Genomic DNA, 26,767 nt, shown 5'->3' with positions numbered 1-26,767 from the left:
CTGTTAATATTATTTAATGGACCTGGCTAACATGAACAATTGTGGTTTTATTAACTAGCATTATCAAATAATTATTGGTTATGGGACCTTATTGTAAAGTGTCACCCAATTTATATTATGAAACACTAAAGTAAAATTAACCAGAAAAAGTGACACCTTAATTGTTACTCCATAAATATCCAATTAATCTCTTTTCTATTATACATTTTTATTTAAGTGCAGCGCACTTTCTTGCACATTGTGATAAAAGTGAATTACAAAATGTCATTATACTTTAATTAAATTTTTTAAATACAGCTATGTAATTTAACCTCAACTATTATGAAAACTAGTTAATACTTTATAGTACAAAAATTCATGAGAATACAATGTAACATACAATGTAAATGAATGACACATTTGTCCTCTGCTGACACACAATTCTTCCATTCATACTGTTAGGTTTATTATTATTTACACAGTTTCTGCTCTTCTTCATTATAGCTTGTAACATGGTTGACAGGTCCTGTAGTGCACAATTCATCTTGGCTGTCAGACTCAGTAACACACGTCTCATCCGGACCACGGCTGCTGCTGACTGGCTCAGAGGAGATGAATGACAGTAACTGAGGCTGTGTTACTGCTTCATGAAGATGAGAGGAGGAAGAGCCAGTCTCAGAGAGAAAATGTGTATGAAACAAGGTTTCTATCTGTACCAGGAAAGTCTCTGTGTCAACCTCTGAGACCTGCTCCAAAATCTTCTGGACTGATGTGAGCATCTGTAGACGGACAGGCAGGTAAAACAAAATAATTGTTTAGCTTTAATTATTAGCAGAACTTACTCTAGTTCATCATGCCATCATCTAGTGTACTCAGAAGTGCTTCTGACAGCAGCGTGGGAACTTGTAAATATGAGCTTGTTGCCAGTAGTCAAGAAATCAGACTAGTCAGTTTGTCCAAAAATCTCTTGCAATTTTCATGTGCAATATGCACTGTGTTCTGTGGGAGTGAGTCCTAGATATGAGACATATTTGGCCCTATTTTAATGATATAAGCACATGGTCTTAAGCGCATGGCGCAGGTGCACTTAGGGCATGTCCGAATTCACTTTTGTTAGTTTAACGACGGAAAAAATGGTTGGTGCACCAGGTTCATGGTTCAAAAGGGTTGTATCTAGTCTCTTAATGAGTAATGAGTGTCTTTTGGGCGTAACATGCAATAAACCAATCAGAGTGTCATCTCCCATTCCCTTTAAAAGCCAGTTGCGCTCACACCATGGGGGATTCGCTATTTACATTATAAACACTCTCAACCTGATGAGTCAGTTTAAATACATGTGTGCACTGCCATGATTGGTCAAATAATTAGCCAATTTAATTCGTCATTACTGCAAATAGGTAATTCTGATACATGTGATGACTATCCATTATGACATTTATGCATTTTTATCTTTATGTACACAATAATAATCTTTTACATTGTAATTCTTTTATTTTTAATATTTGGCATGTTTGTGTGCTGCTTTGTCCCTGTGTGTGTAACGAGTGTTGTGCACCCGCCTATAGGTGCATATTACTAACACAACCTTTAAATAACAAAAAAAAAAATACTGAAAACAACTGCACCATTAGATCAGGTTTTTGTTGGTCAATGGCACAGTCATTTTCAGCACCTGAACACACCTCGTTTTCAGACCAGCACACCCATGGGCAAACAGATGGGTGCAAGTGCATTTGCTATTTAAACAACATGCCGCTGGATGTAAAAATGATAACTGCATCGAGCTGAAACTAGCAGAAAACTCTTGCGTTATGTCTGTCGTTGCATTGCACCGGGTGTATGATAGGGCCCATTACCTTTTCCAGGCAAGTTAGAGAAGAATCTCTGCGGAAAAGCCTGTCCATTGGTACACTCCTGAAAGAAGAATGAAATATATATGAATAATATACAGTACCGGTCAAAAGTTTGGAAACATTACTATTTTTAATGTTTTTGAAAGAAGTCTCATATGTTCATTAAGCCTGCATTTATTTGATCAAAAATACAGAAAAAAAAAAAAACATTTAAAAGTTAAAATGAACAGCATTTATTCGAAATAGAAAGATTTTCTAACAGTACTAAGTCTTTATTATCACTTTTTATCAATTTAACACATCCTTGCTGAATAGAAGTATCAATTTCTTTCTTTCAAAAAAAAGAAAAAAGAAAATAATCAAAATTACTGACCCCAAACTTTTGAACGGTAGTGTATATTGTTACAAAAGATTTCCATTTTAAGCAAATGCTGTTCTTTTTTAACTTTTTATTCATCAAAGAATCCTGAAAAAGTATCACAGCTTATTAAAAAACACTGTTTCCAACATTGATAATAAATCAGCATATTAGAATGATTTCTGAAGGATCGTGTGATACTGAAGATTGGAGTAATGATGCTGAAAATTCAGCTTTGTATCACAGGAATACATTATATTTTAAAAGTACATTAAAATAGAAAACCATTATTTTAAATTCTAATAACATTTCACAATAGTTTTTTCTCTATTTTTGATCAAATAAATGAATGAGCATAAGAGACTTAAAAAAAAAAATGCTGCACATTATTCACATTTTATAAACTATCCTCAGAACGGATTAATATTCAGAGTATTTGAATGTAGTGGGTTTCTAACATTGTATATTAGTATTAGACATATTATGTCCAGTGTTATATGTCATATAATATATACTTTTTAAATAAACAAAGCCTTGGTGAGCATAAGAGATGTATTTCAAAAACATTTTCATATAAATAAAATACCGCTCAAAAGTTTGGAAAGGTTACTATTTTTACTTCATATTCATGTATTCTTGCTTCCCTCTTTCAGCCAAAGACAATTTTTCCCACATAAAATACACAGCAGCTCACCCATGACACAGCCTGTACTTGAACACAACCCATTCTGCTCTTCTCATCACTTCTGACCAATCAGGAAGCTCAGATGAGTACTGGATGTTAAACTGGTATGGAAACCCTAAAATACAAACAGCACAATTATTCACACATGAAACGCTGACTCACATGATACCACAGACTGATTCAAGTTCAGCTGGAGCTGTTTCTGGGCTTATTTTATAAATTACACCTTGGTTCATTTATTCTTTAACAGCCATGACTCTAGTGCTTGCTACAAAGACCATGAAACATTAACAGAACACAGATAACCTACAGTAATACATGTTAAAGCTGCTGTAAATGATTTGTAAGTCAAAAGCGCTGATAGTCTCATGGAAGATGCTGAGACATACTCTGAGATCCAGAAGGTCCGGTCTCCTCCTCTACCAGCAGACAGGTGGACTGAGACAGGGGCGAGGGGTTACTGGGGTTATACGGGCTGACAATCATCCCGATAAATGGAGCACCTCCTCGAGAGAAATAACTCTGAAATAAAAACAGACAGAGAGAATGTGACTTGTAAACAAAGACATCACCTAGTCAAACTACAATGCAATACAAAGACCTGTTACCTGGTATTTGGCCTGAGTGTCAATGTCTCTGAGAGAGGGATTGGGGTCGAAGGCTGGATGAGAGTGGTACCAACCCACCACACTGTGACCTTTGATCCCGAGCAGCTCAGATGCTTGAGTCTGAGAGACGGGGTCCATCTCACACTGCAGACCTGTGCTCAGGCTGTTACATGGTTCTGCTGCACAGATCTACACAAACATCACATTACACACCAAAACACAAACAAATCATCATGCATTTATTGCAGCACACTTAAACTTGAGATGAATCACTTGCTGAGAGTCGCTCTGGATAAAAGCATCTGCTAAATGAATAAATGTAAATAAAAGTGATTGAAATAAACAGCTGATTCAGTAATGAGTCCACGAATTCACTGACCTTTAACACCTTCTCTTCCTCTTCATATGTTCCTCCTAAAAGGCCAATCACCTCTCCCATAGACACATGAGCATGCTGGGAAAGAATCGGATTATTAGTACAACATAAAACACTGAAGAATGAATGAGAGAGCACAAAAAAAAGGCTGAAGTTTATTAGATCTGGAAATCAACACCACTTACTATGTCCATGACAACAAGAGCCTCAGCATAAACTATCACTCTGTATGGTTCCTGAGTCAGCAAGACACAGACAAAATAAGTGTGATGAAATTCATGTTCCTTCATTTCTGTACAACAAAATGAACTACAGTGGGTACGGAAAGTATTCAGACCCCCTTAAATTTTTCACTCTTTGTTATATTGCAGCCATTTGCTAAAAATCATTTAAGTTCATTTTTTTTCCTCATTAATGTACACACAGCACCCCATATTGACAGAAAAACACAGAATTGTTGACATTTTTGCAGATTTATTAAAAAAGAAAAACTGAAATATCACATGGTCCTATGTATTCAGACCCTTTGCTGTGACACTCATATATTTAACTCAGGTGCTGTCCATTTCTTCTGATCATCATTGAGATGGTTCTACACCTTAATTTGAGTCCAGCTCTGTTTGATTATACTAATTGGACTTGATTAGGAAAGCCACACACCTGTCTATATAAGACCTTACAGCTCACAGTGCATGTCAGAGCAAATGAGAATCATGAGGTCAAAGGAACTGGCTGAAGAGCTCAGAGACAGAATTGTGGCAAGGCACAGATCTGGCCAAGGTTACAAAAAAAATTTCTGCTGCACTTAAGGTTCCTAAGAGCACAGTGGCCTCCATAATGCTTAAATGGAAGACGTTTGGGATGACCAGAACCCTTCCTAGAGCTGGCCGTCCGGCCAAACTGAGCTATCGGGGGAGAAGAGCCTTGGTGAGAGAGGTAAAGAAGAACCCAAAGACCACTGTGGCTGAGCTCCAGAGATGCAGTCGGGAAATGGGAGAAAGTTGTAGAAAGTCAACCATCACTGCAGCCTTCCACCAGTCGGGGCTTTATGGCAGAGTGGCCTGACGGAAGCCTCTCCTCAGTGCAAGACACATGAAAGCCCGCATGGAGTTTGCCAAGATGGTGAGAAATAAGATTCTCTGGTCTGATGAGACCAAGTGTAACAAGGTTAGTAGATATGGGAAGAAGGAGGCGGGAACCGGCGAACGTTGAACGTAACTTTTAATTCAAAATAAACAAAGAACAAAACGAAAGTAATGCCGGCAGACCCTCGCGGACGTCTGCCGGCCACACAAACATAACAAAACATAAAATAAAGTCCAGGCCTGGTCCTCTCTCGTCCTTCACTGATGTCGCTCCTCCTTTTATGCCTCTGGAGCTCCTCCGTGAGAGACTCGAGGCCGGCACGCCTCGCAGGTGACGCTCATTATCACTCGCGTCACCGGCCTCGCGCCGTTCCCTCACGGCTCTCGCCCGCCCTGCTCGTCACACCAAGATAGAATTTTTTGGCCTTAATTCTAAGCGGTATGTGTGGAGAAAACCAGGCACTGCTCAACACCTGTCCAATACAGTCCCAACAGTGAAGCATGGTGGTGGCAGCATCATGCTGTGGGGGTGTTTTTCAGCTGCAGGGACAGGACGACTGGTTGAAATCGAGGGAAAGATGAATACGGCCAAGTACAGGGATATCCTGGACGAAAACCTTCTTCAGAGTGCTCAGGACCTCGAACCGAAGGTTTACCTTCCAACAAGACAATGACTCTAAGCACACAGCTAAAATAACGAAAGAGTGGCTTCACAACAACTCTGTGACTGTTCTTGAATGGCCCAGCCAGAGCCCTGACTTAAACCCAATTGAGCATCTCTGGAGAGACCTAAAAATGGCTGTCCACCAACGTTTACCATCCAACCTGACAGAACTGGAGAGGATCTGCAAGGAGGAATGGCAGAGGATCCCCAAATCCAGGTGTGAAAAAGTTATTGCATCTTTCCCAAAAAGACTCATGGCTGTATTAGATCAGAAGGGTGCTTTACTAAATACTAAGCAAAGGGTCTGAATACTTAGGACCATGTGATATTTCAGTTTTTCCTTTTTAATAAATCTGTAAAAATGTCAACAATTCTGTGTCTTTCTGTCAATATGGGGTGCTGTGTGTACATTAATGAGGAAAAAAAAAGAACTTAAATGATTTTAGAAAATGGCTGCAATATAATAAAGAGTGAAAAATTTAAGGGGGTCTGAATACTTTCCGTACCCACTGTATTTTGTATCACTGAGATCTTATAGATTTTATTAATCTTTTGAATTAGTTATTTTATTTTCCATTTTCATTTTAAATTTAATTCAAGATTTTGATTTTTTTTTTTAAATGTCTATAGTTTTTAATTCAATTCATTTTAGTTTATTAGTACACGTTAAATTATTTTTTTTTTTTAATTTTTATTTAGTTTCAATTAAGATTTATTTCAAGTAACACTTTTTTATGGTTTTAGTTTTAGTTAACTATAATAACCCTGCTGAACACAGAAATGAAAAATAAATTATATTACAACTGGCAAACATTTAGCATGTAGGTGGTACTTCAAGTCTGAATTGTTTCAATGATAGGAAAATTCCTAATTATGGAATTTACTTAAAGACTGGAATATTTTCATTTGTCATGTGTTTCCTTGCAACAAAGCACGTTTCTGCATGAGTTTGTTCTGTTCGTAATGACTTGAAAGATGATCAGCAGTCGTTGAGTGTATGATGCCCAGTTTTTCCATTTACAAAGTCAGTGCATGATGAAATCAGTTTAAGACGTGTAGTGTATTCCAGACTTAAGGATAAGGGGGCATGATTATATATATATAATATATATATATATATATATAAAAATGGGTTAGAATAATTTATTGTACTGAATTAAAAAAGGTAAATTGATACCTCTAGTTTTTGGTATCATTAAGTGTGTTTACAGTCTTGTAAACTCTGTTTACTGCATTGTCAGGTCATTGATTTGCATGTAAACAGGTACCTCAGGTTGTTTCAACAAACTGATTTTTGGTAGTTATCAGCGCATTTTGTGTATGTAAACATGCTCATTGAGATCATATTATTTTTACTGATAGTTTAAACTGTTTCTTTTAAAATTTTTCATTATTTCTGTTTTATTTAACTTTAGATGAAGTTTTAGTAATTTTGTTGTTTTTGTCTTTTTTTTTTTTTTTTAGATGTCTATATAGTTTTTCTTCATTTTAAGTTATTTTTTTTAATGTTGTATTTTATTTCAATTAACATTTACTTTAATTCGAGTAACAATTTTTTTTTTTGAATAGTTTCAGTTTTAGCAGACTATAATAACCCTGTTTTTTGTACATTAAAAGACGGAACAGAGACATGTAATCAAATGTAATTACCTGTTTTTCCTCTCCAAAAGCTTTGCATGGAATGAGCTGGAATGGATCAAAAGAGCTGCAGAGAACAAAGACAAGGAATGAATCCAGATTTAATTTTTACTCTTTATCTAATTATTTATGGAGTTGATAACAAAAGCCCATAAACAAGATCATTAAACAATCTATTAGCTATTAATGACATTCAGCTCAGCTTTGTAAGGGAGCGAGTGTTTACCCTCTCTGTTTGGTTAGTTTAGATGGTTTTGGTCCTTTCTTTTTCATCTCCTCTCTTCTGATGGCCAGCTCCTCTGCACTCAGATGCTGGATGACAAAAAAACAACACATAATCAGGGCTCAATAATGAGGATAAACAAACAAAAATGATTTTCTTTCCAAAAATCACCATGACAAAATAAAACATCAAAAAGTTTCTAAAATGTATTAAATCTAATTGTATTTTAATTTTGTTTAAAAAAAATAAATACACAATGATGTTTTATAAGCCATGTTAAACAAGAATCATTTCACAACATCATTTTTATCTCAATCTTAAAAATAAATCCTGATAATTTCAGGCCATAAACAGAATCTAGGAGTAATTCTCTATAGAGCACATTTCAATTCCAAGAAGAACTGCAGATTTTGAGTTCCTTTACCTCATACGTCTGACCCTCCAGATCTTTAGCATCACACCATTTCCCCCACATGTCCCGAATGCGACGCTTCCTCGTGCGCTGGGGGAAAAAAACAAATTACATTAGAGCAGGGGTTCTCAACTCTGGCCCTCAAGAGCCACTTTCCTGCAGATTTTAACTCCATCCCTAATCAAATACATCTGAATAAGCTAATCAAGGTCTTCAGGAGATAAACTCTGCAGGAAAGTGGATCTCAAAGGCAAGAGATGAGAATCCCTGAATTAGAACAATCATTAAAGAAGAAAGATGAAGGAAAACAGTTCTGCTAATGGATAATCATCCACAGATAATGATGATGAGAACTGTGACTCTCTCACCATAGACTGCAGTCTCTGGGCAAGATGATATGCCTCCATGCTGTCTTTGCTTTCCTTTAGCCGAGAGCGATCAACCAGCCGCGGGCGGTTATAGATCGCCTGATCTACAGAAGAATGGAGAAAGAATGAGTTTAGGGAGGGAAAATGTGCACAGGAAAACAGGAAATAGAAACTGAGCAATGAGCATTACCGCAGTTGAAGTTAATAGCTCCAATGAGCTCCAGATAGGTGTGTATCCGACCGATGCAGTTGACATCTCCACAATTCTTCAAGCCTGGACGCACTGATGTCTTGTTCAGGTACTTGGGTTTACTCCTCTCCCTGAACAGACATCAGAGAAGTTCATTTTCAAGATTTTTTTGTTTTTAATTTTACAAGGATACATTAAATTGCTTAAAAGTGACAGTAAATACTACAAAATGTTGCCAAAAAAAAAAAAAAAATCTTTTGAATCCTGAAAAAATGATAAGGGTTTCCTTTGATAATAATCAGAAATGTTTGTTGAGCAAAAAATCATATTAGAATGATTTCTGAAGGATCATGTGACACTGAAGACTGGAGTAATGATGCTGAAAATACAGCTTTGATCACAAGAATCATTAGATTTCATAAATAAATAACAAAAATATACTAAAGAGGACCTCTTATGCCCTATTTCAAAGTCTTGATTTTGTTTTTGAGGTCTACTAGAGTAGGTTTTCATGCTTGAATGTTCAAAAATCACATTATTTTTCACTTATTTGACATTTTTTACAGCACCTCTCTTCCTAGTCTGTCAGTAACGCTCTGTTTAGTTCCTGTCTCTATGAATCCTCTCTTTCCAAAAAGCACAATGTGCTCTGATTGGCCGGCTGGACCAGTGTGTTGTGATTGGTCAACTGCTTCGAGCATGTTGACCATGTTGAGCACATTAACTTGCAAACTGGGCTTAAATCAGGCTTAAAATCCTGTAGTGTGAGTTTAGCTGAACAGTAGATGTACACAAGAACTTGTACACAAGAAAATGTTTCTCAGAAGCATAAAGAACAAAGTCTCACCACTGGTCCAGGATGTAATTGCGGATTTTTAGATATCTTTCTGGGGTTTTTGATGGACGCCCCTCAAAGAATTCTGGGATGGCTTGCTTCTCCTCTTCTGTGATTGTGTTTAAGTCCAATATGACCTCCTGTTCAGGAGCTCTGAGCTCCTCCTCCTCTTCCTGGTCTTCCTCCACGTCTTCCTCAGGTCCTGATTCAGTCTTATCTGGAGTAAAAGAATACATTAACCATAATTCAGCTAATGCTGATGGATTGCTATGGTCAAAGAAATTAATTGAAAGCTAGTGATTGCAAGGTACCTGCTCTTTCAGTGTTCTCCTCTCCAGACAGGCTGTGTTTGCCTGGGCTGCCTGATTTAGAGATGAGGGTCCCACTTTCCTCCTCCGGATCTGGATCAATCGCATTATGAGGAATGTCAGCATTTCCATTTGTATCTGGATCAATGGGTCCATCTGGAGCGTTTGTTCCCGATTCAGACAGAGGGTTTAAAAGTACGTCTGACGGGGGTGTCATTGGACTGAGCTCTCCTTGGTGGGCGCAATCTGGGGAGCCTGAGGGCTCTGGCTGCTTTTCAGACTGAAACCCATCATCACTGAAGTCATCGGTGATGTCAACATCCTCATCATCAGAAAGTCGCTCGATGCGCACAGCATTGGTCAGGGCTGAGGCGTGAGGCTGGATCGAGGGGACCAACGTGGTGTCTGAAGTCACATTAGAAGAGGGCACCTCGGCAGGTGTGTCTGTTTTAGGCTAAAGGTCAAACACAAAGGATAAAATTACTACTAATAACACTGATAAAAGAAAATCTTTAGGCTAATTTGATTTAATTAAATTGTTCAAAGAAATATTAAGAATACATTTGAAGTATGAACATGTTTTATATTTTTGAATTAATATTTAGATTGATATTTTTGATCAGGCTTGTTGAACAGGAAACAGGAATCCTTATTAAAAGGTCTGTTATAATACCCTTCAAAAGTTTGGGATCAGTTAGATTGGAAACACTTTATAAAAAGTATCCAGTAATAAAGTACTACAAATTGTGAGTTCTTCATTAATTGTCACTGTAATTAACACAATTATTATTGTTTAATTAGAACGTACTAAAGGAATTGTTAATTGGTTATTAGGAGTAAATAGTTCTCACTTTTTCACAGAAAATGGAAAAATGTCATTAATTAAGTGCTTTAACCAACATTTATTAGACATTAATTTCATTCATATTCAGTTAAATAAACACACACATATATATATACATATATATATATATATATATATATATATATATATATATATATATATATGTATATATATACACACACACACACACACACACACACAGGTGCTGGTCATATAATTAGAATATCATGAAAAAGTTCATTTTTTTATTGTAAATTATTTTTAAAAATGAAACTTTCATATATTCTAGATTCCCTACATGTAAAGTAAAACATTTCATCAGTGAAGTGTGGCATGGAAGTGATCAGCCTGTGGCACTGCTGAGGCACTATTGAACCTTCAGATCATCTATATTGTTGGATTGACTTATTCTCATCTTTCTCTTGAAAATATCCCATATATTCAGGGGTCAGGCATGTTGGCTGGCCAATAAAGCACAGTAATATCATGGTCAGCAAACCAGAAGTGGTTTTTGCACTGTGGGCAGGTGCTAAAGTCCTGCTGGAAAAGGAAATCAGCATCTCCATAAAGCTCAGCAGATGGAAGCATAAAGTGTATATACACACATATAGATATACACACACACACACACACACACATATAAATGTGACTTTTCATATGGCAATGTGGAATTAGGCTAAATACCTTATTTTTGAAGTACTGCCTAGCATAGCTCTTCACCTGTAGAACCGTTCTAGTGCCGATTAGTTTGGCGATCTTGGTCCATCTCTGGCCAAACTGAGCCTAGAAAGTAGAAACCATAAAAAACAAGATACAATTTATTTCCTTTTATGAGAGAGCATTGTTTCCTCTGTGTGTTCTGCATATTATTGCAGTGTGTGTTCATAAAACATACCAGTCCTTTCTCAAAAAGAGCTTTCTCCTCTTCAGCCCAGCGAGTTTGTGCTCCAGAACTTTTTACCAATGACCTACAAAGACATTTAGAATGAATACATATTCATATAGAAACATTTAAATAAACATTTAATTAAATTGTTTTAAATGTTTTAAACATTGTTTTTTATGTTTTTGAAAGAAGACACTTCCAGTAAAACGCTAATTTTCAGTAAAATTCAGTAAAAACAATAATATTGTAAAATATTATTATCATTTAAAATATCAGTTTTCTATTTTAAAATATAAAAAATTTAATCAATTTATTCCAGTCTTCAGTGTCACATGATCCTTCAGAAATCATTCTAATATGCTGATTTGCTGCTCAAGAATTTATCATCAATGTTGATAACTGTTCTGCTGCTTAATATTTTTTATTTTATAGCATTTATTTGAAATAGAAATATTTGTAACAATTTCAAAGTCTTAACTGCAACTTTTGATTAATTTAATTGATCCTTGATACATAAAAGTCTTACTGACTACAAACTTTTAATTGGTAATGTACATATTCATATTAAACATAAACAGGGCAGCTCACTTTTTGACTTTAGTCTTCTCATTGGTCCATGCTACCCTTGGTGCTTTCTTACTGGCAAAATAATACCTTTCTTTATTAAAGAAACAACTACATGCTTTTAATGAATGATTATGGCTATTATGAAATATGACAAGAACAACATTAGAGTGAATCAGTGTGATGTTGAGAAGAGTGAAGGATACTGTTCCTCCAGCAGCATGCTCTCGATGGCTTGTCTGTTCTCATCGCTGATGGAGCTGTCCAGCGTCCATGGCTGAACACACACAAAAACAACACCACGTCACTTTCAGATTCTCTTCCTTAAGATGCGTTACGTTGATCAGATCACAAGTAGATGAGGGACAAACGTTCCCTTTTACACCTGGTGTTTTAATCGTCTCTTTTGTCCACTTTATGGGTGAGTAAATGTATGGATTTTTTGATCTAATGGATGAAATAAGCTTGTGCAATTTACATTTGAACACAAAATGAGACAAAGGAAAAACACACGGAGAGCAGCATCTTTCATTTCTGCTCTGATAGTGACCACACTGAACGCTGTGAGTGGGAGTTAGAAATCAGTAATGGTGAGAGAACATTGTGCTTGGTACATTTTTCATCTTCAAACCAAACTTGGGTTAAATCAAAGGTTAAATCCTGTCTGGCCAGTGTGCTTCCCATAATCTTTATGCATTAGGTCAGTAGGCGGGGAGCAGGTGGACTTTTGTGGCTGTAAGCATCTACACTACGAAAGCAATCCGGTAGAATGCATATTTAGTGTCATCCACTTGTGATCGGATTGACGAAAACACTTCTCAATACCAGGTGTAAACATTTCATAAAAAGTTTTGGGGTGTTATTTTACCAGTATACTGCTGTTTGTTTTCCATGCAGACTGCAAGTACTGATCCTGGAGAATCTCAGCACTGCTCAGGTCACTGTAAAGAGAGCATACAAATAATAAAGATGCAGTTTACAGTTTTTTTTTTGTTTTTGTTTTTTACAATAGACATCTATGGAGAACGACATTACAGCTTGTATTTTATTGATTCTTCTATAGACCAATTTGGAGAAGACGTCACTTTTCTGGCAGAAAAATAGCGGTAAAAAGTGGAGGAAAATTAGCAAAATCCACAGAATAAGAGAAAAATGTTTTGTTGTGCCTTTGGATGTCAGAATAGGAATGTAAAAAATATAGTCTTAATTTTTATTGAAGATGCCCTTTGAAGCTAAACGCAAACGTTTATGTTGCAAGTCACAGACTAGACTCATGAAACCTGCAATAATTAATGTATATTAAAGCATGCATTTGATGTAAACAGTAAGTCTACATATGCAGCTCATAGGGGACATACATAACAGTTAAAGCATGAATATTTAAACCTATAACATTTTACATAGATAACTTTTAAACATAGCTTATAACATTTTCATTTCACATTTTCTTGCTTTTATCTCCCAGTTCAGACTTTAAAACTCGCAAATGTGAGTTTATATCACAAACTCACATTTTCTGAGTGGGAAAAATCAGAATTGCGGGATATAATGAGTATCTCTAAATTCCCAGTTTTTCCTTCTAAGAATTGTGATATATACATTCGGATTTTTTTTTTTTTACTGTGAAGTTAACGTTTATTCCAATGCAAAGTCTTGCCACACAGACTTCCTATATAAGTGTATGACTGTAATGTTACACGCGATGTGTTTGTTTTTACAAACTGAGTAGTGAAACCTGTAAAACAGTGTAATGATGCCTGTAAGAGGTGTAAAATACACTGATGCCATTCCAGTTACCGCTCAATAGATCATGTTAGTTCACACTGAGCCTACAGTATGTGTTATCTTGGAAGCAAGCAACTGAAGCTCCTTGCTCATGTTTAAATAGAATAACTGTTCACATATCTAGAACAGCCCTTATTCATCCTGTCTGTCGCTCTTCAATCGTCAGTCTCACTTCTGCTCATCCATAAACTCAAATATGTCAAAGCACGATTCAATAATATCGCACAGACAGTGGGATATGAGTGAATAAAAGCTCCTACCCGACACTTTCATCACATTCATCTCCCTCGATGTCAACAACATCCAACTCGTCTGCCATATTTGTGGCGGATGTGAGAGTAAAGCGAGAGGGGAATGTTTGTCACAGCGCCACTCGCTGTCAGGATGAAGCTACTGCTGCGTGTTTTACTGCTGTGTTCCAAATCGCCCTCCTCATTCACTACACATTACTCCACTTGAAGGAGTGAGTGAAAACGAGTGGTTGAATTCGGACACTGAGAGCGCCGGAAGGACTACCTCTTTTGCATTGTTTGTGGTTGCTGTTTGAAACTTAGCAAACGAGCAGCTCCAGTAGTAATGAAAATATTTATCTTGAACTCTATTATGGAAATGGCATGTATAAACCTTAATTAAACAATTTAACAAACAATTAAAAAATAATTTATACCTGTATGATATTATGCTGTACCCACATTGGACCAGCGGGTTGGAAAATGGATGGATGATTCAGCTGCGGGCGCCATCTTCTGGCGAGACGCGGGAATTTATTCTGCATGACCCTTAAAGTACACTGTAGGTATTCTCAAAAACAAAACAAAACGAAACAAAACAAAAAACTTCTGCCTATTTTTGGCAAAAGAAGGCCATTTCACACCAGAGGTTAAATAAATAGGCCTCAGACTGAAGGAAATGCACATTACACCTGTACAGTAACGTTAGAGGGCGCAGCTCAAAAAAAAAAACAACCTTTCAGCTGAAGAATAGAACCAAAGGCTATAGAATAAAGGGACTTTGATAGAAAACAGGAGAAAACTTAAACACTTTACCAAAACATAAAAACAAAAAACAATGTGACGTTCATCTGAAGTAATTTTTACTTATTAATATGGCTGAATTGGATAATCGAAGGTCAGCAGCAAATACACTGGTTAATAAATACATGAAGTAGGCCTATATTTGCATTAACATAGCTACTTGAAGGGTTGGTTCACCCAAAAATGAAAATAATGTAATTTATTACCCACCCTCATGCCGTTCCACACCCGTAGTTAATCTTCGAAACGCAAATTAAGATATTTTAGTTGAAATCCGATGGCTCATGGAGGCCTGCATAGCCAGCAATCACATTTCCTCTCTCAAGATCCATAAAGGTACTAAAAACATGTTTAAATCAGTTCATGTGAGCACAGTGGTTCAATGTTAATATTATAAAGCGACGAGAATATTTTTGGTGCGCCAAAAAAACAAAATAAGGCCTTATTTAGTGATGGCCGATTTCAAAACACTGCTTCATGAAGCTTCGGAGAGCCAAAGTCACGTGATTTCAGTTTGTCGGTTTGACACGCGATCCGAATCATGATTCGACACAGAAGATTCATAACGCTCCGAAGCTTCCCGAAGCAGTGTTTTGAAATCGGCCATCACTAAATAAGTCGTTATTTTTATTTTTTTTGGTGCACCAAAAATATTCTCGCCACTTTATAATATTAATATTGAAATTGTACTCACATGAACTGATTTAGATGCGTTTTTATTTTAATATATATGTTTTAAAAATTTTCATTTTTGAGTGAACTGAGTTAACCCTTTAATTATTGTAGGTTTGTGTCATATTTTGAGTTTGCATTTCACATTTTTTTTTTGCCAAGTTAAATTTGCAAATGTAATGTGTTTAGACAAATAACGCAGATTTATGTTTCAGGTCACAAAGTCGACAAACGGCTCCTGTCACGGTTGTTTTCTGTCTTCAGTTGATGCTTGGACCCCTAAAAATAGGCAATACCTGAAAATAATGTCATGTGCCATACATTAATGATTACTGCAAATTTGTTATTTTTGCCTAATTTGGTGAATTATGGGTCAACGGCGAAGGTGTTTGAAAAAGTATTTCTAGTCCCTTATAGGGTTCAAAAGTTACGACCCAAAACACAAATCACTTTATTATAGCGCCACCTAGTGTCAGACTTAGCAGTGCACAATTGGGACCATCCTGCTGAGTTTGGGATCTCTGATGCCCATACACTTTTAGGGCAGAAAAATAATGAAGACGAAAATAAGTACAAACATCTTCGACCAGCAGGTGTCACCAGTCTGGCGTTTCAAGCGCCTCAAAAGAGCTTCATCACTACTGCATTCAGCTTGAGAAGATCTTGATTGATTGGTAGCGGTTTCCACAGGAACGCTGAAAAGATTGGCAGGTAGGTTATACCAGTTATTCTTTTATAAAAACACAATGATTTAGGATGCACACTAACGGGTTTTAGTATGCAAGAACGTGAATAAAACAGCAGGAGTACACAGGTGGACAGACTGCAGCACTCAATGGACAACTTATATATTTACAGCTCTTCAGTAAAAATAAAGATGCCAGACGTTTTGAATCACTGATATTTTATTGTGTTTCTCCTCAGAGGGTCAGTCTGGAAGCTGAGCCCGTCTCTTACAGAAATGAGAAGTGTTTCACTAACATCTCTTCTCTCACACATCTATCCACAGCACAAACACACCTTAGTAATCTATCACAAACCGGTTAATGTGATGCGTATATGACCGCCCTGTGCGACAATTACACATGATTATGGTGATCCACTCACATGAACATCTAGTGTGTTTATTTTAAGTTACAGTTAGTGTGGCATGGACGTCACAATTAGTTTGGCATGGCATCAGGGGAACTAGGAGAGCAGGATTTGAGCGGGCAGGAACCTGTGCGCTCTGGACTGTCTCTCTCTCTCCAGGCAGATCAGCAAGCACTAGTGACATTCACAACGACAACTGCAAAACAGCCACAGGTTACAGGCAACACCAGACAGAGGAAGACTCTGGTCAGATGCGTGACAATTGTCCGTTTACCTGCTCTGTCTCACTGGTAGAATTTGATCTCCGCGTCCACGCAGTCGAAGAACAGATCCCCGAGCTCCTGGCCCTGTATCTCACCCCTAAGCATGGCCTCGATTTCCTCAAGACACTGAGACTCCAGGTATCTCATAGTCTCCTGTAGAGAGGCTCCAGCATCCTGAGACACACATTGGGTTTTATGGTTACATTCCATAGACATAATGACTTTTATACTGTACAAACTGTACACCATAAACCTACACATCACAGTAAACTTTCTACATTTGTACATTTTCAAAATTATTAAAGAGGGCCTATTATGCCCCTTTTCACAACATGTAATTTAAGTCTCTGGTGTCCCAAAAATGTGTCTGCGAAGTTTCAGCTCAAAATACCCCACAGATCGTTTATTATAGCTTGTCAAATTTGTCCCTATTTTAGTTTGAGAAAAAACATACCATTTTTGTGTGTGTCCCTTTAAATGCAAATGAGCTGCTGCTCCCGGCCCCCTTTCCAGAAGAGGGCGGAGCTTTAACAGCTCGTGCTTCGGTTGCTCAATAACAACAAAGATAGAGGATTGTCTGAGTCGACACTGATGGAGAGACTCAGGAAGAAGTTACAACTTTTAGAAATGAAACTGGACGTTTCTGAATGGTTAGTGGATAAATGTATGTAGTTGCTGTGGAGTTGATTCAACTCATCCACTAGCATGTGCCGTCATGTTAATCTTTTGGGCAAAACCAGTATGGACGCCCACTTTACATAGTGTACCTGTTTGCCAAACAGAGCCATACACACCAGGCTAACGTTTATGATTGCTATCAAATGCAGTGAATGATCTAATATTCTTTCCAAAATATCGCTCAGTAGTGATGACCGTCTGACACCGATGCTCCGACACAAGCTTCGAACTCGGAGCAGCATTTTTCTTGAACTACTGCTTCGGAGCTTGCTTTGGTGCGGAAAAACACACGTGACCGATGACGTCCGAAGCAGTAACTGCTTCAGTTCTCTAAGTGAATCACGTGAGTGGTTCAGACCAGTCGATACTGCTTCGCATCGCGAGAGGCTTCATGACGCGAGACTTTGCTGCGCGCACGCTTCAGAAGCTTTTTAGGTGCGTAATAGGACTATATAGACACCCAAAATGATGCACAAGATGTGGATTTGTTGTATTAGGAGTTTGCATAGTTGTTATTTTCACTGCATTGTTTCATCATCTTCATGGAGCCAGCTAGGAAGAGAACCTGTTCTCCAATGTGGGAACATTTTTATTTTTATAAGTTAAATTGCTTTATTATACCTTGGTTATCCTACTGCACCTGGCTTATTTATTTCGTGGCTGGTTTATTTACATCATTCACACAAACCTTAGTTATACTTATACAGACATTATATTGCTATCTACAATTTCGCCACTAGATGTCACTGAAACGAAGCTTTGAATGAATGAACCCATTTTCAAAACAATTGATGAAGTGGTTCAATACTGATTCGTTGCTTCATTTGGACATCACTATCGCTCAGACAGAAACGCTCCTTTTTTAGCAATCGAGTTTGCCAGGGTCAACTTGCAGGCTATCCAAGCTAACGAGACTCTAAATAGTGTTCAGTGCTCGTCTGTGCAGCCAACGACAGAACAGTTAGCATGCTTTGCTCGAACTTTTGCCATGGTGTTAGAACTGGTACACAGCATAGACTGTAAAAAAAAGATGGACGACGCGACGTCGCTTCCTTCCATTGTAATGAACTGAAGCCAAAATGGCCGACCGAATGGGCGCTGACATGTTACGCAATACGTCAACAACAAAAAAAAGTTTGGAGCCTGGGCATGCGCAGAAGGAACCGTCAGTGGAGCCGGAGGCGGAGTCGCGATATCAAACTTCCGCCCAGACGACTGCGTCATCATTCATGTATTTTAAATAGACTATAAATATTACAATTTAAAATTCTACCTATAAAATAATAGGCTATTCTATTTCTAGAGCAATAATACTTTTAAAACAGCAAATTCAGTAGATAAACTCAATATAATATGCCACTAGAAACAACTCTAAATCGTCAGAAACGGTCCTGCCATTTTAAATCAAGTTCAACTAACGTTACAGGAGATCGATTGCTGTAATTAGAGTAAGCTATCATTAGTTTTGTCCTGCTAATTATTATTTTATACCCATAAAAATAATAAGTAACTGCCAGATAACGATCACCTGCTTTTTCCCGACATGGTTAACATTAGGTGTGTTATCTTAACTAATAACATTTATTAATTAGCTTATAACACCCATATTTAATGTTACAGAAAAAGGTTCAGTGATCCGTCAGATCCTGTAGGTCGGTTAGTACAGTTTACTGCTGAACAACTCATTTTGTTGGTGTTAAATAACAAAGAAATCGAAAATTAACAGTTAGTTAATACATCTTCAATCTCCCCTCGAAGCTCCGACAGTCCTCAGACAACCTGTCAATCAAGTTCGAATCATGACGACACGCCCCGTTTTTATAGCATCAAATTGCTAGCTAAAATCTGAATCATCACAAAAACGAACAATTGAATATATATCAGTGTGATAACAACTACCTTAAATGACCAAAACCATCTTTCAGAAAGTTTTATTTGAAGCAGAATTTATTTTTAAGTTTTCACTGAAGTCTCATTCGACTGCATTGAGAGGGCGGGGTTTATGACCTGTACTGCATCCAGCCTCCAGGGGGCGATCACACAGGGCTGTACAAGTTAAGCTTAATCAAGAACACTTGTGGCATAATTTCAATGTTGTTCCTCATTTAAAAAAAAAATCTAAATTAAAAGGCCAAAATCTCTTACAGTTTCCATCCAAAGTTGCACATTCAACTTGTGCACAAAATTGTAATAGCACGTTTTCATTCCATGTGTTCAAGAGAACAAAATTGTCTGAAGATTAATGAAGGTCTTATGGGTGTGGAATGACATGAGGGTGAGTAATTAATGACAGAAATTTCATTTTTGGGTGAACTAACCCTTTAATGTTCAAAAGTGCACAAAACAAACCGAAAAGCATTTTAGCAAGAAAAAGCCTTTTTCTCAGACTTACAGGACTGGTCAGTGCCATCTGGTGGGCTTTGTACAGCTCGTGTTTCCGGTCCACCTGGTGCTGGAATCGAGGCTGTGTCCTAACAGGATCGTCTGGGCCGTACTGAGGAGACATCACCATGCTGACAGGCCTCATGCTCTCAGAGAAGATAAAAGGCTTGAATACAGACCTGCAAAAGAAGGATCAAAGCGTGATGTGTCCACTAGAGTTCTTCACAGGCCCACTTGCATCCAAAAACCTGAGGTCCAAATGGTTCGGGTCCAAAATTTTCTCAGACACGGGTTGGGTCTGATATTAGTAGCCTTGGGTCTTCGGTAATTTAAAATAAAGGCAGCGGCTTTAGATCGCATGAGATTGTCACGCGCATTTTGTCAGTAAAGCCGGTTCCCTGATTACCGCTAAATCGCCATCACCTGCTTTCAAATGGAGCGGCATTTCATAGACAGAGCTGTAGATCACTGACAAGCCACGCAATATCGCGTTCATTATCGAAAGCGATTCATCTGCGATAATGAGCACGATATTGCGTAGCTTGTCAGTGATCTACGATTCTGTCTATTAAATGCCGCCAGGTGATGGCGATTTAGCGGTAATCAGGGAACCGGCTTTACTGACGAAATGCGCGTGACAATCGCATGCGATATATCGGTCAGCCCTAATTTACACTAAGTGAAAACAGCAGGATTTTCTTTGCATTAAGTGTAAATAGTAGTTAGATGCTATTTATACTTATGAACAGTGACAGATACTATTTACACCTCAGTGTTGATGTACATTAAACGGTATGCAATATTAAAAGAGTGTAAATGATTATATTTATTAAAATTATTAAATGGATACCGCCTTATTGGGACAATAAAGCCCTCCCTACCCCTATTATTAAACACACGTTACACACTTTAATTCCATTTTTTGAATATTTTCATCTTTTTTTTTTTTTTAAATAAATGCCTTTCTGATCTGATATGTGACGGGAAAAGGGAGAAGAGCGAGTTCGGCAAAAAGCACACCTGGAGGGGTCGGGTGTGGCAGTGAGGAAGTGAACGCAGGGCACTTCTGGGTTGCGCGGGAGGATGGACACCATGCTGCCTGTGGTACGGAAGCCCTCAGAGTCCATACAGATCCCGCTGGCCTTGTCCCTCAGGATGCTCATCATCACCTCTGCCGTCACCGAGCCTGTGCAGAGCGGCAGGGGTCAGGACAGGAGGAAAGCGTGTGACTATTGTTGTCAAAAGTACCGACTTCGGTATCAAGTCGGTACTGAAATTTTAAAAATGTGAAGATTCTAGCATTTTCCTCTAGTATTTTGAGTTCTTTAACACCTCTGATTGGCCATTGTGTTCACACACTCAACAGATATGTCTGTGATTGTCTATAAAATTCATACGTCCACCACATTCAAAATACACTAAAATAAAAAATATATTTTAAAAAATAATTCATAGAAATTGACAAGTCATCAAAATATTATAATTAAATCAGGCATAATACAAATTTAGATGTCCATGCTTTAACAAATAATTGCTAAAAAGAGAAATGAAACAACTGTAAGTGCAGTGTACAAACAGTAGATGGCGGTATTCAACATGCAAACTCTTCAAAATAACAAAACAACACTTGGACAACATTCAGGTTTCCTGATGTAAATGTATCCCCACTCCTCAGTCATGATGGCAGACGAAAGCAAACCTACCGTTGTGCTGCTGGAGCAGGGCTGTGCCACCCATGTACCGCTGCTTGGCCATTTCCATCCTGGCGGGGGGGTTGTCAGGGCTGAAAACAGCAGTGAAGCTGAACTCCCCCTCACCGCTCCACCAGCCCTGAGCCTGGGCCGTACCGCGCAGCTCCGGATGCTCTGCTGAGATCTCTGTGCCTATCGTCAGCTGGTTAGAGATGTTCTTGACTCCCTCTGACAAAATAAATAACCTTGGGTTTATTTTTAAAGATGGATTATTATGTCAATACATAAGATTTATCATCCTGATATAGCTACAGTATAGATATATAATTACAAATACAGTGAAGTGCAAAAGTCTAAGGCCAGATTGGAAATCTGGGATTCAAAATCTAATACAGACTGTAATTATAAAACAAAACGTAACTAATCAAATATATTAGTATATTCAAATTAAGTATTTTTCATTTATATTGACTTTATCACATTAAACTTGTCACATGTTATTCTGAAATTTAACAATAATTAATGTAATTTAACACAATAATGACTTTATCTAATGGGGGTCATTTCTCAGCCAAAATATATTTAATTACAATTAATTTGGCACAAAATGCAATTAATTCAATTAAAAATTTTAATTGTTTGACAGTCCTATCTATCTATTTTTTTGTTTTTGTTTTTACATAATATTATGTGAATGAATCTGATCCACTGCATTGATCCTTTTTATTGATTTGATATGGGATGGCTAAACCGCCTCGGTCATGTGACTGTTTTGTATCTCTGCCCCTGGGTTCAAAAGAAGACATTAAACTCATCACATTTGTTATTTTGATATATACACACATAGATACCTACATAAAGTATAACATAGTTATACATATATTTTTTTTAAAAAAGTATATATTAACATTTATTACATTTTTATTTAACCTTTTATTATAATATTAACTTTAATAAATTTAATATAATTACTTATGATCAGTCTTGACTTTTTACCAAAATAAAACATAAATGTTCTTCATTTTGGATCTTTTCAAACAGAACCAGAGAGAAAAACACATTCAATCAATGAAAACACTCAGCACTGACCATTAATCATCTCTCTCCCTCACCTGTAACTTTCTGTGCAGCCCACAGTTTCCCAGCAGTCTCCAGGACCCAGGCTTCCTGTCGGTCCACTAGTAAGAAGGTGTTGTGGTAACTAAAGGGTTCGGCAGTTTCCCTGCAGGCTCCGCCCTGACCGTGCTGCTCCAGCAGACCCGTGATCACATTCAGAGCGGCCCATGCACTGTCCCCGCGCTCCAGACCCAGCCTGAACACACACAACATACATTATATATATATATATATATATATATATATATATATATATATATATATATATATATATATATATATATATATAAATTTAGATGTTTGGTTGTTGGCCTCACCGAACCAGGTCCATTCCCAGCAGAGCTTCTTCTGGATTCACAGGCTCCTTGGTCCAGACTGCCTCATTCCCAATACACACCCCATGTTCATTCGCCCCCATCTCAGCCCCCCAGAGCCAGGCCGGTCTGCTCAGCACAACTGCATGAGTGTGCTCTACTTGAGGGATAGAAATGTATGTGCACTATATGGAAAAGAGAATCACTTGTAAATCATCTATTGTTTGCCATAACTCCAGATTTTCATTCAATAAATTACATATTTGGGGGAAAAATGTCAGCAAATATGAAACTGCAAATTGTGAAATATTCAGTTTTTTTTGTTTTTTTTTTATCCAATTACACAAAAAAAATCAATTCACCTCCACTGTAGAGTCAGCAGCATGTGATGACGCAGGGTAATACACCACCTCCTGCACCTCATCTCTCGGCCGGTCAGAGTTCTTACCAAAGATCACATAATCTTCTTGTGAACCCGGAGGCAGAGATACAAAACAGTCACATGACCGAGGCGGTTCAGCCATCCTATATCAAATCAATACATGGGGATCAATGCAGTGGATCAGATTGAAATGACAACAACATATGCAAAAGGACAGATACAATATGACATACACAGGCTTAGACTTAAATCCCTAGTCTAAAAAAATAAGCAACACAAAAAGAAATTTGAACAAAAACTCAGATTCTGATTATTTAAATATCCAATAATAAAATTTTAGTGCATTAAAATTTTTATGTACATTATTTGGCAATATTTCAATATTTATTATTTAAACACAGCAAAAAAAAAAAAAAATCCAAAATTTAAACTTAAATATTTCAAATAATTTTAATATATTCCAACACAAGTATAAACCGTTTAACTAACAGAAAAGGAATTTATTTCATTTAATTTTGAATTATTTTGGTAAAAATCCATGTTGAGTTTGATTACGCAGGCTTGTGGTCAAGGGTCATTTTCACTGGATTCTTCAAGTGACCAATTGCGCATTAACAAACTCGGTTCGTTGCTGGCTTGATAATACTAACACTACCAATAATAATACATTTATGCAATACATGAAACCAAATATTCAAAGAGCTAAAAATCCTTTTGTATAAACTGACATTTCTACACGAGAAAGCAGGGATGAGCAGTCAATAGTTTCCTGTGTGAAGCTGTGATATCGTGCGGCTTCTGCAGCAGTGGGTGAATGTCCTGCACTGACAGTGCTGAGGATTACTGTGGTGATGTTAAGTCTCACTGCTGGACATATATACGGCTTATCGCCTGACCTCCATTTCACACATTCTTCAGCTCCGAAAAGAGTCAAAGCTGCTTTTCAAACAATCATAAGAGCTAAATTCAGTGCTTTATATGAGATATCTGATAGACTATTGATGGCCTGTGTGTCTGATAATGAATCATCTATATGAATACCTAAGTCATGCGTCATAATTAGCGCGTGACATTCACATGCATGCTTAAATTGGGTTTTATTAGTGCTACTCTGATTGTCTAGCACGCGTTCGAGACTATTTGATGAAGTTATTATTACCTTAATTCGCTCCAGATCGGTCAGAGAGCCTGTGAGAGGCAGGGCTGAGGCGGATCAACCTGCTGTGGCACACACTTCAAAATAAAAGCCCCTTTCAACGCGTCGACTCGTACTTCAGAGAACAAGACTGAGAATGATCAACCTGCTACTGCAGACACTTCAAAATAAAAGTCATCTGACGCCACTGACCCGATAAAAATGTACATATTAACCAGAAATATTGCAACAGAGTAGTGTTTTGACCTAGTATTTTGAAGAAAACACTATAAGGACCAATAATCTGTATAATAAATAACAAAAAATATAGCTGCAAGCAGCAATTAAGGGGCCAAGCACAAAAGCGGCACAAGAAGTCATGCTAACATGGCTGGGAGCATGAGACTAACTGCAACAGTGAGCAATTAAAGAACTATTAAGGTCATTTTAGGCAAAAGAGCTGAAAAATCATAAATACAGTTAATAATAAAGATTTACTGGTTTATCATTTTCGAAGAATAGGTGGTGCTGTGACCAAATTCATGTAATATGGGTGACAATGACACTCGCAAAGTTTGGTGTCAATATGTGAACATATTGACACCAAACTTTGCGAGTGTCATTGTCACCCATATTACATGAATTTGGTCACAGCACCACCTATTCTTCGAAAATGAAGCATTGCAGAGATACAGACTCAACAGTCATTTTGGCATCAAGCCTCTAATTCGTTGCTGCGGTATACGAAAACGGCTTTGTTTATCAACATGAAATCTATAAATTGTTGTCAGAATGACCTGAAGATGATACAATTAGATTTTGGTGAAAATTGGACCAACGGTCTAGGAAGAGATTGAAAAAGTATGTTTTTAAAGAAAATCAAAGTGGTGGAGAGGAAGTTTTGCTGAATTTGGCTAAAAAATTGGCATCAATGTGCTCAGCATGACCCACAAAATCTATTAAGACCAGTCTCATTACAATAGACCACATTTAAATAAAGCTATTAGCATTTAAAAAAAATTCATTATAACATTTGACCACAAGGAGGCGCTATCTCAAAACCTATTGTGTACCTTCAGAGCTTCGTGCCGATGGCACATCCTGAGTTTCGTAATGGTACACCAATGCATTCATAAAATATAGCATTTTATATCATAATACTGTATTGTAGTTAATGACAATTTCATGTTTTGTTCTAGTTATAGACATTTATATGTATGAGAACATAAAAAATTACCCATGGATAACTTTGTTTTGAATTTTTTGCCACTTCCTATCAAAATTTTGACATTCGGGCTTCAGCTTATAGTTAATCAACTAAGGTTCCGTGTTTCATATGCTGGTTTCATCTCAATTGGACTAACGGTTTCGAATATATTCGCAATTGTTATTTAAGCGCTAAATCACCACATCGTACGAACCACTGTGAAAATAAGTCAACCACATCCAAAGTATATACATCATTTTTTCTCCACTAGGTGGAGCTGGTCCGAAACTTCTCAGGCTCCTTCAGGGCATTGTGCTGATGACCCAAACCGAGTTCCGTAACGATACGCTAATGCGTTTCATACAGCATTTTTGTACATGGCCGATGACCAACATGGCCGATATGGAAAAATTGCATATCATTTGACTCGGCATGATGCCCCGAATCTAACATTTATGATCTTTGGACAAACCTATCAGAAGTTATAAGCAAAAAACAGACCAGTTGGTGGCGCTGCACTGAAATGCTGCATGTTGCCTCTGGTCATGCTTGTGATGGCATGTCCCAAGTTTGGTCTGAATATGAGAAAGCATTTTGGAGATATAGCCTCAAGTCTGATTCGGCGAGCTTTTCGCTGAATTCATTTGTGCCGTTTTCAAGAATGGATGGATCTATCAAAAAGCTTTTGATAACTTTTTTTGAAAGCATGGTCTGAAGATGATCTGGTTACATTTTCGTGATAATCGGAGTAACAGCCTAGGAGGAAAATCTAAAAAAAAATCTAAATGGCGGGAACATTTTCATGACGGAAAATGACGTCATAGGGTGCAATAAAATTGTCTTGAGCCAAATTTGTTGAAATTTGTTTGTAGCCCTTATGGTTTAAAAGTTATTAGCATCAATATGAGTGAAAATTTGGACAGGTGGTGGCGCTACAGGGATTGAGTTAGAGACTCCAAATTTACTATGGATACAGTTGAGAGTGGCCTCTATCAGTGTGCCAAATTTCACAACTTTTTAGCATACGGTTCTATTGGCTGCCATAGACTTCAAATGGCGAAAACGTAATAATAATAAGAAAACTAACGATTTCAATAGGTGCCTACGTACCTTCGGTGCTTGGCCCCTAAAAATACGGAT

The 26,767-nt window shown here is 37.5% G+C and overlaps 2 protein-coding genes across 4 annotated transcripts; both read right to left on the bottom strand.

Moving 5' to 3' along the window:
• Positions 1-194: 194 nt before the first annotated feature.
• mysm1 (Myb-like, SWIRM and MPN domains 1) lies at positions 195-13,999 on the bottom strand. Of its 2 annotated transcripts, none has more exons than XM_067383466.1 (20): positions 13,922-13,999; positions 12,745-12,817; positions 12,083-12,153; positions 11,901-11,966; positions 11,322-11,394; positions 11,111-11,209; positions 9,586-10,036; positions 9,287-9,491; positions 8,440-8,570; positions 8,250-8,353; positions 7,894-7,971; positions 7,473-7,558; positions 7,259-7,313; positions 4,045-4,095; positions 3,863-3,937; positions 3,484-3,672; positions 3,265-3,397; positions 2,885-2,990; positions 1,836-1,893; positions 195-758 (listed from the first exon to the last, which is right to left on the bottom strand). In XM_067383466.1, exons 1-20 carry the CDS (start codon positions 13,978-13,980, stop codon positions 450-452), a joined length of 2,472 nt encoding a protein of 823 aa, XP_067239567.1. In that variant the 5' UTR covers positions 13,981-13,999; the 3' UTR covers positions 195-449. The 2 variants fall into 2 exon arrangements, with proteins under 2 accessions (XP_067239567.1, XP_067239566.1); XM_067383465.1 differs by having other exon boundaries at positions 4,045-4,102; positions 7,260-7,313.
• Positions 14,000-15,474: 1,475 nt separating this feature from the next.
• On the bottom strand, positions 15,475-24,514 carry scrn2 (secernin 2). 2 transcript variants are annotated; one of them, XM_067383464.1, is made up of 9 exons: positions 24,445-24,514; positions 23,266-23,428; positions 22,907-23,088; positions 22,586-22,785; positions 21,486-21,701; positions 20,803-20,968; positions 19,793-19,961; positions 16,734-16,896; positions 15,475-16,062 (listed from the first exon to the last, which is right to left on the bottom strand). In XM_067383464.1, exons 2-8 carry the CDS (start codon positions 23,425-23,427, stop codon positions 16,744-16,746), a joined length of 1,248 nt encoding a protein of 415 aa, XP_067239565.1. In that variant the 5' UTR covers position 23,428; positions 24,445-24,514; the 3' UTR covers positions 15,475-16,062; positions 16,734-16,743. The 2 variants fall into 2 exon arrangements, with proteins under 2 accessions (XP_067239565.1, XP_067239564.1); XM_067383463.1 differs by lacking the exon at positions 15,475-16,062 and adding an exon at positions 16,271-16,655.
• Positions 24,515-26,767: the final 2,253 nt, after the last annotated feature.

The sequence above is a fragment of the Chanodichthys erythropterus genome, chromosome 4, assembly GCF_024489055.1.
Source record: "Chanodichthys erythropterus isolate Z2021 chromosome 4, ASM2448905v1, whole genome shotgun sequence".
Classification (NCBI taxonomy): Eukaryota; Metazoa; Chordata; class Actinopteri; order Cypriniformes; family Xenocyprididae; genus Chanodichthys; species Chanodichthys erythropterus.
Note: the sequence above shows the minus strand (reverse complement) of the source record. Positions and strands in the feature narration are given on the sequence as shown.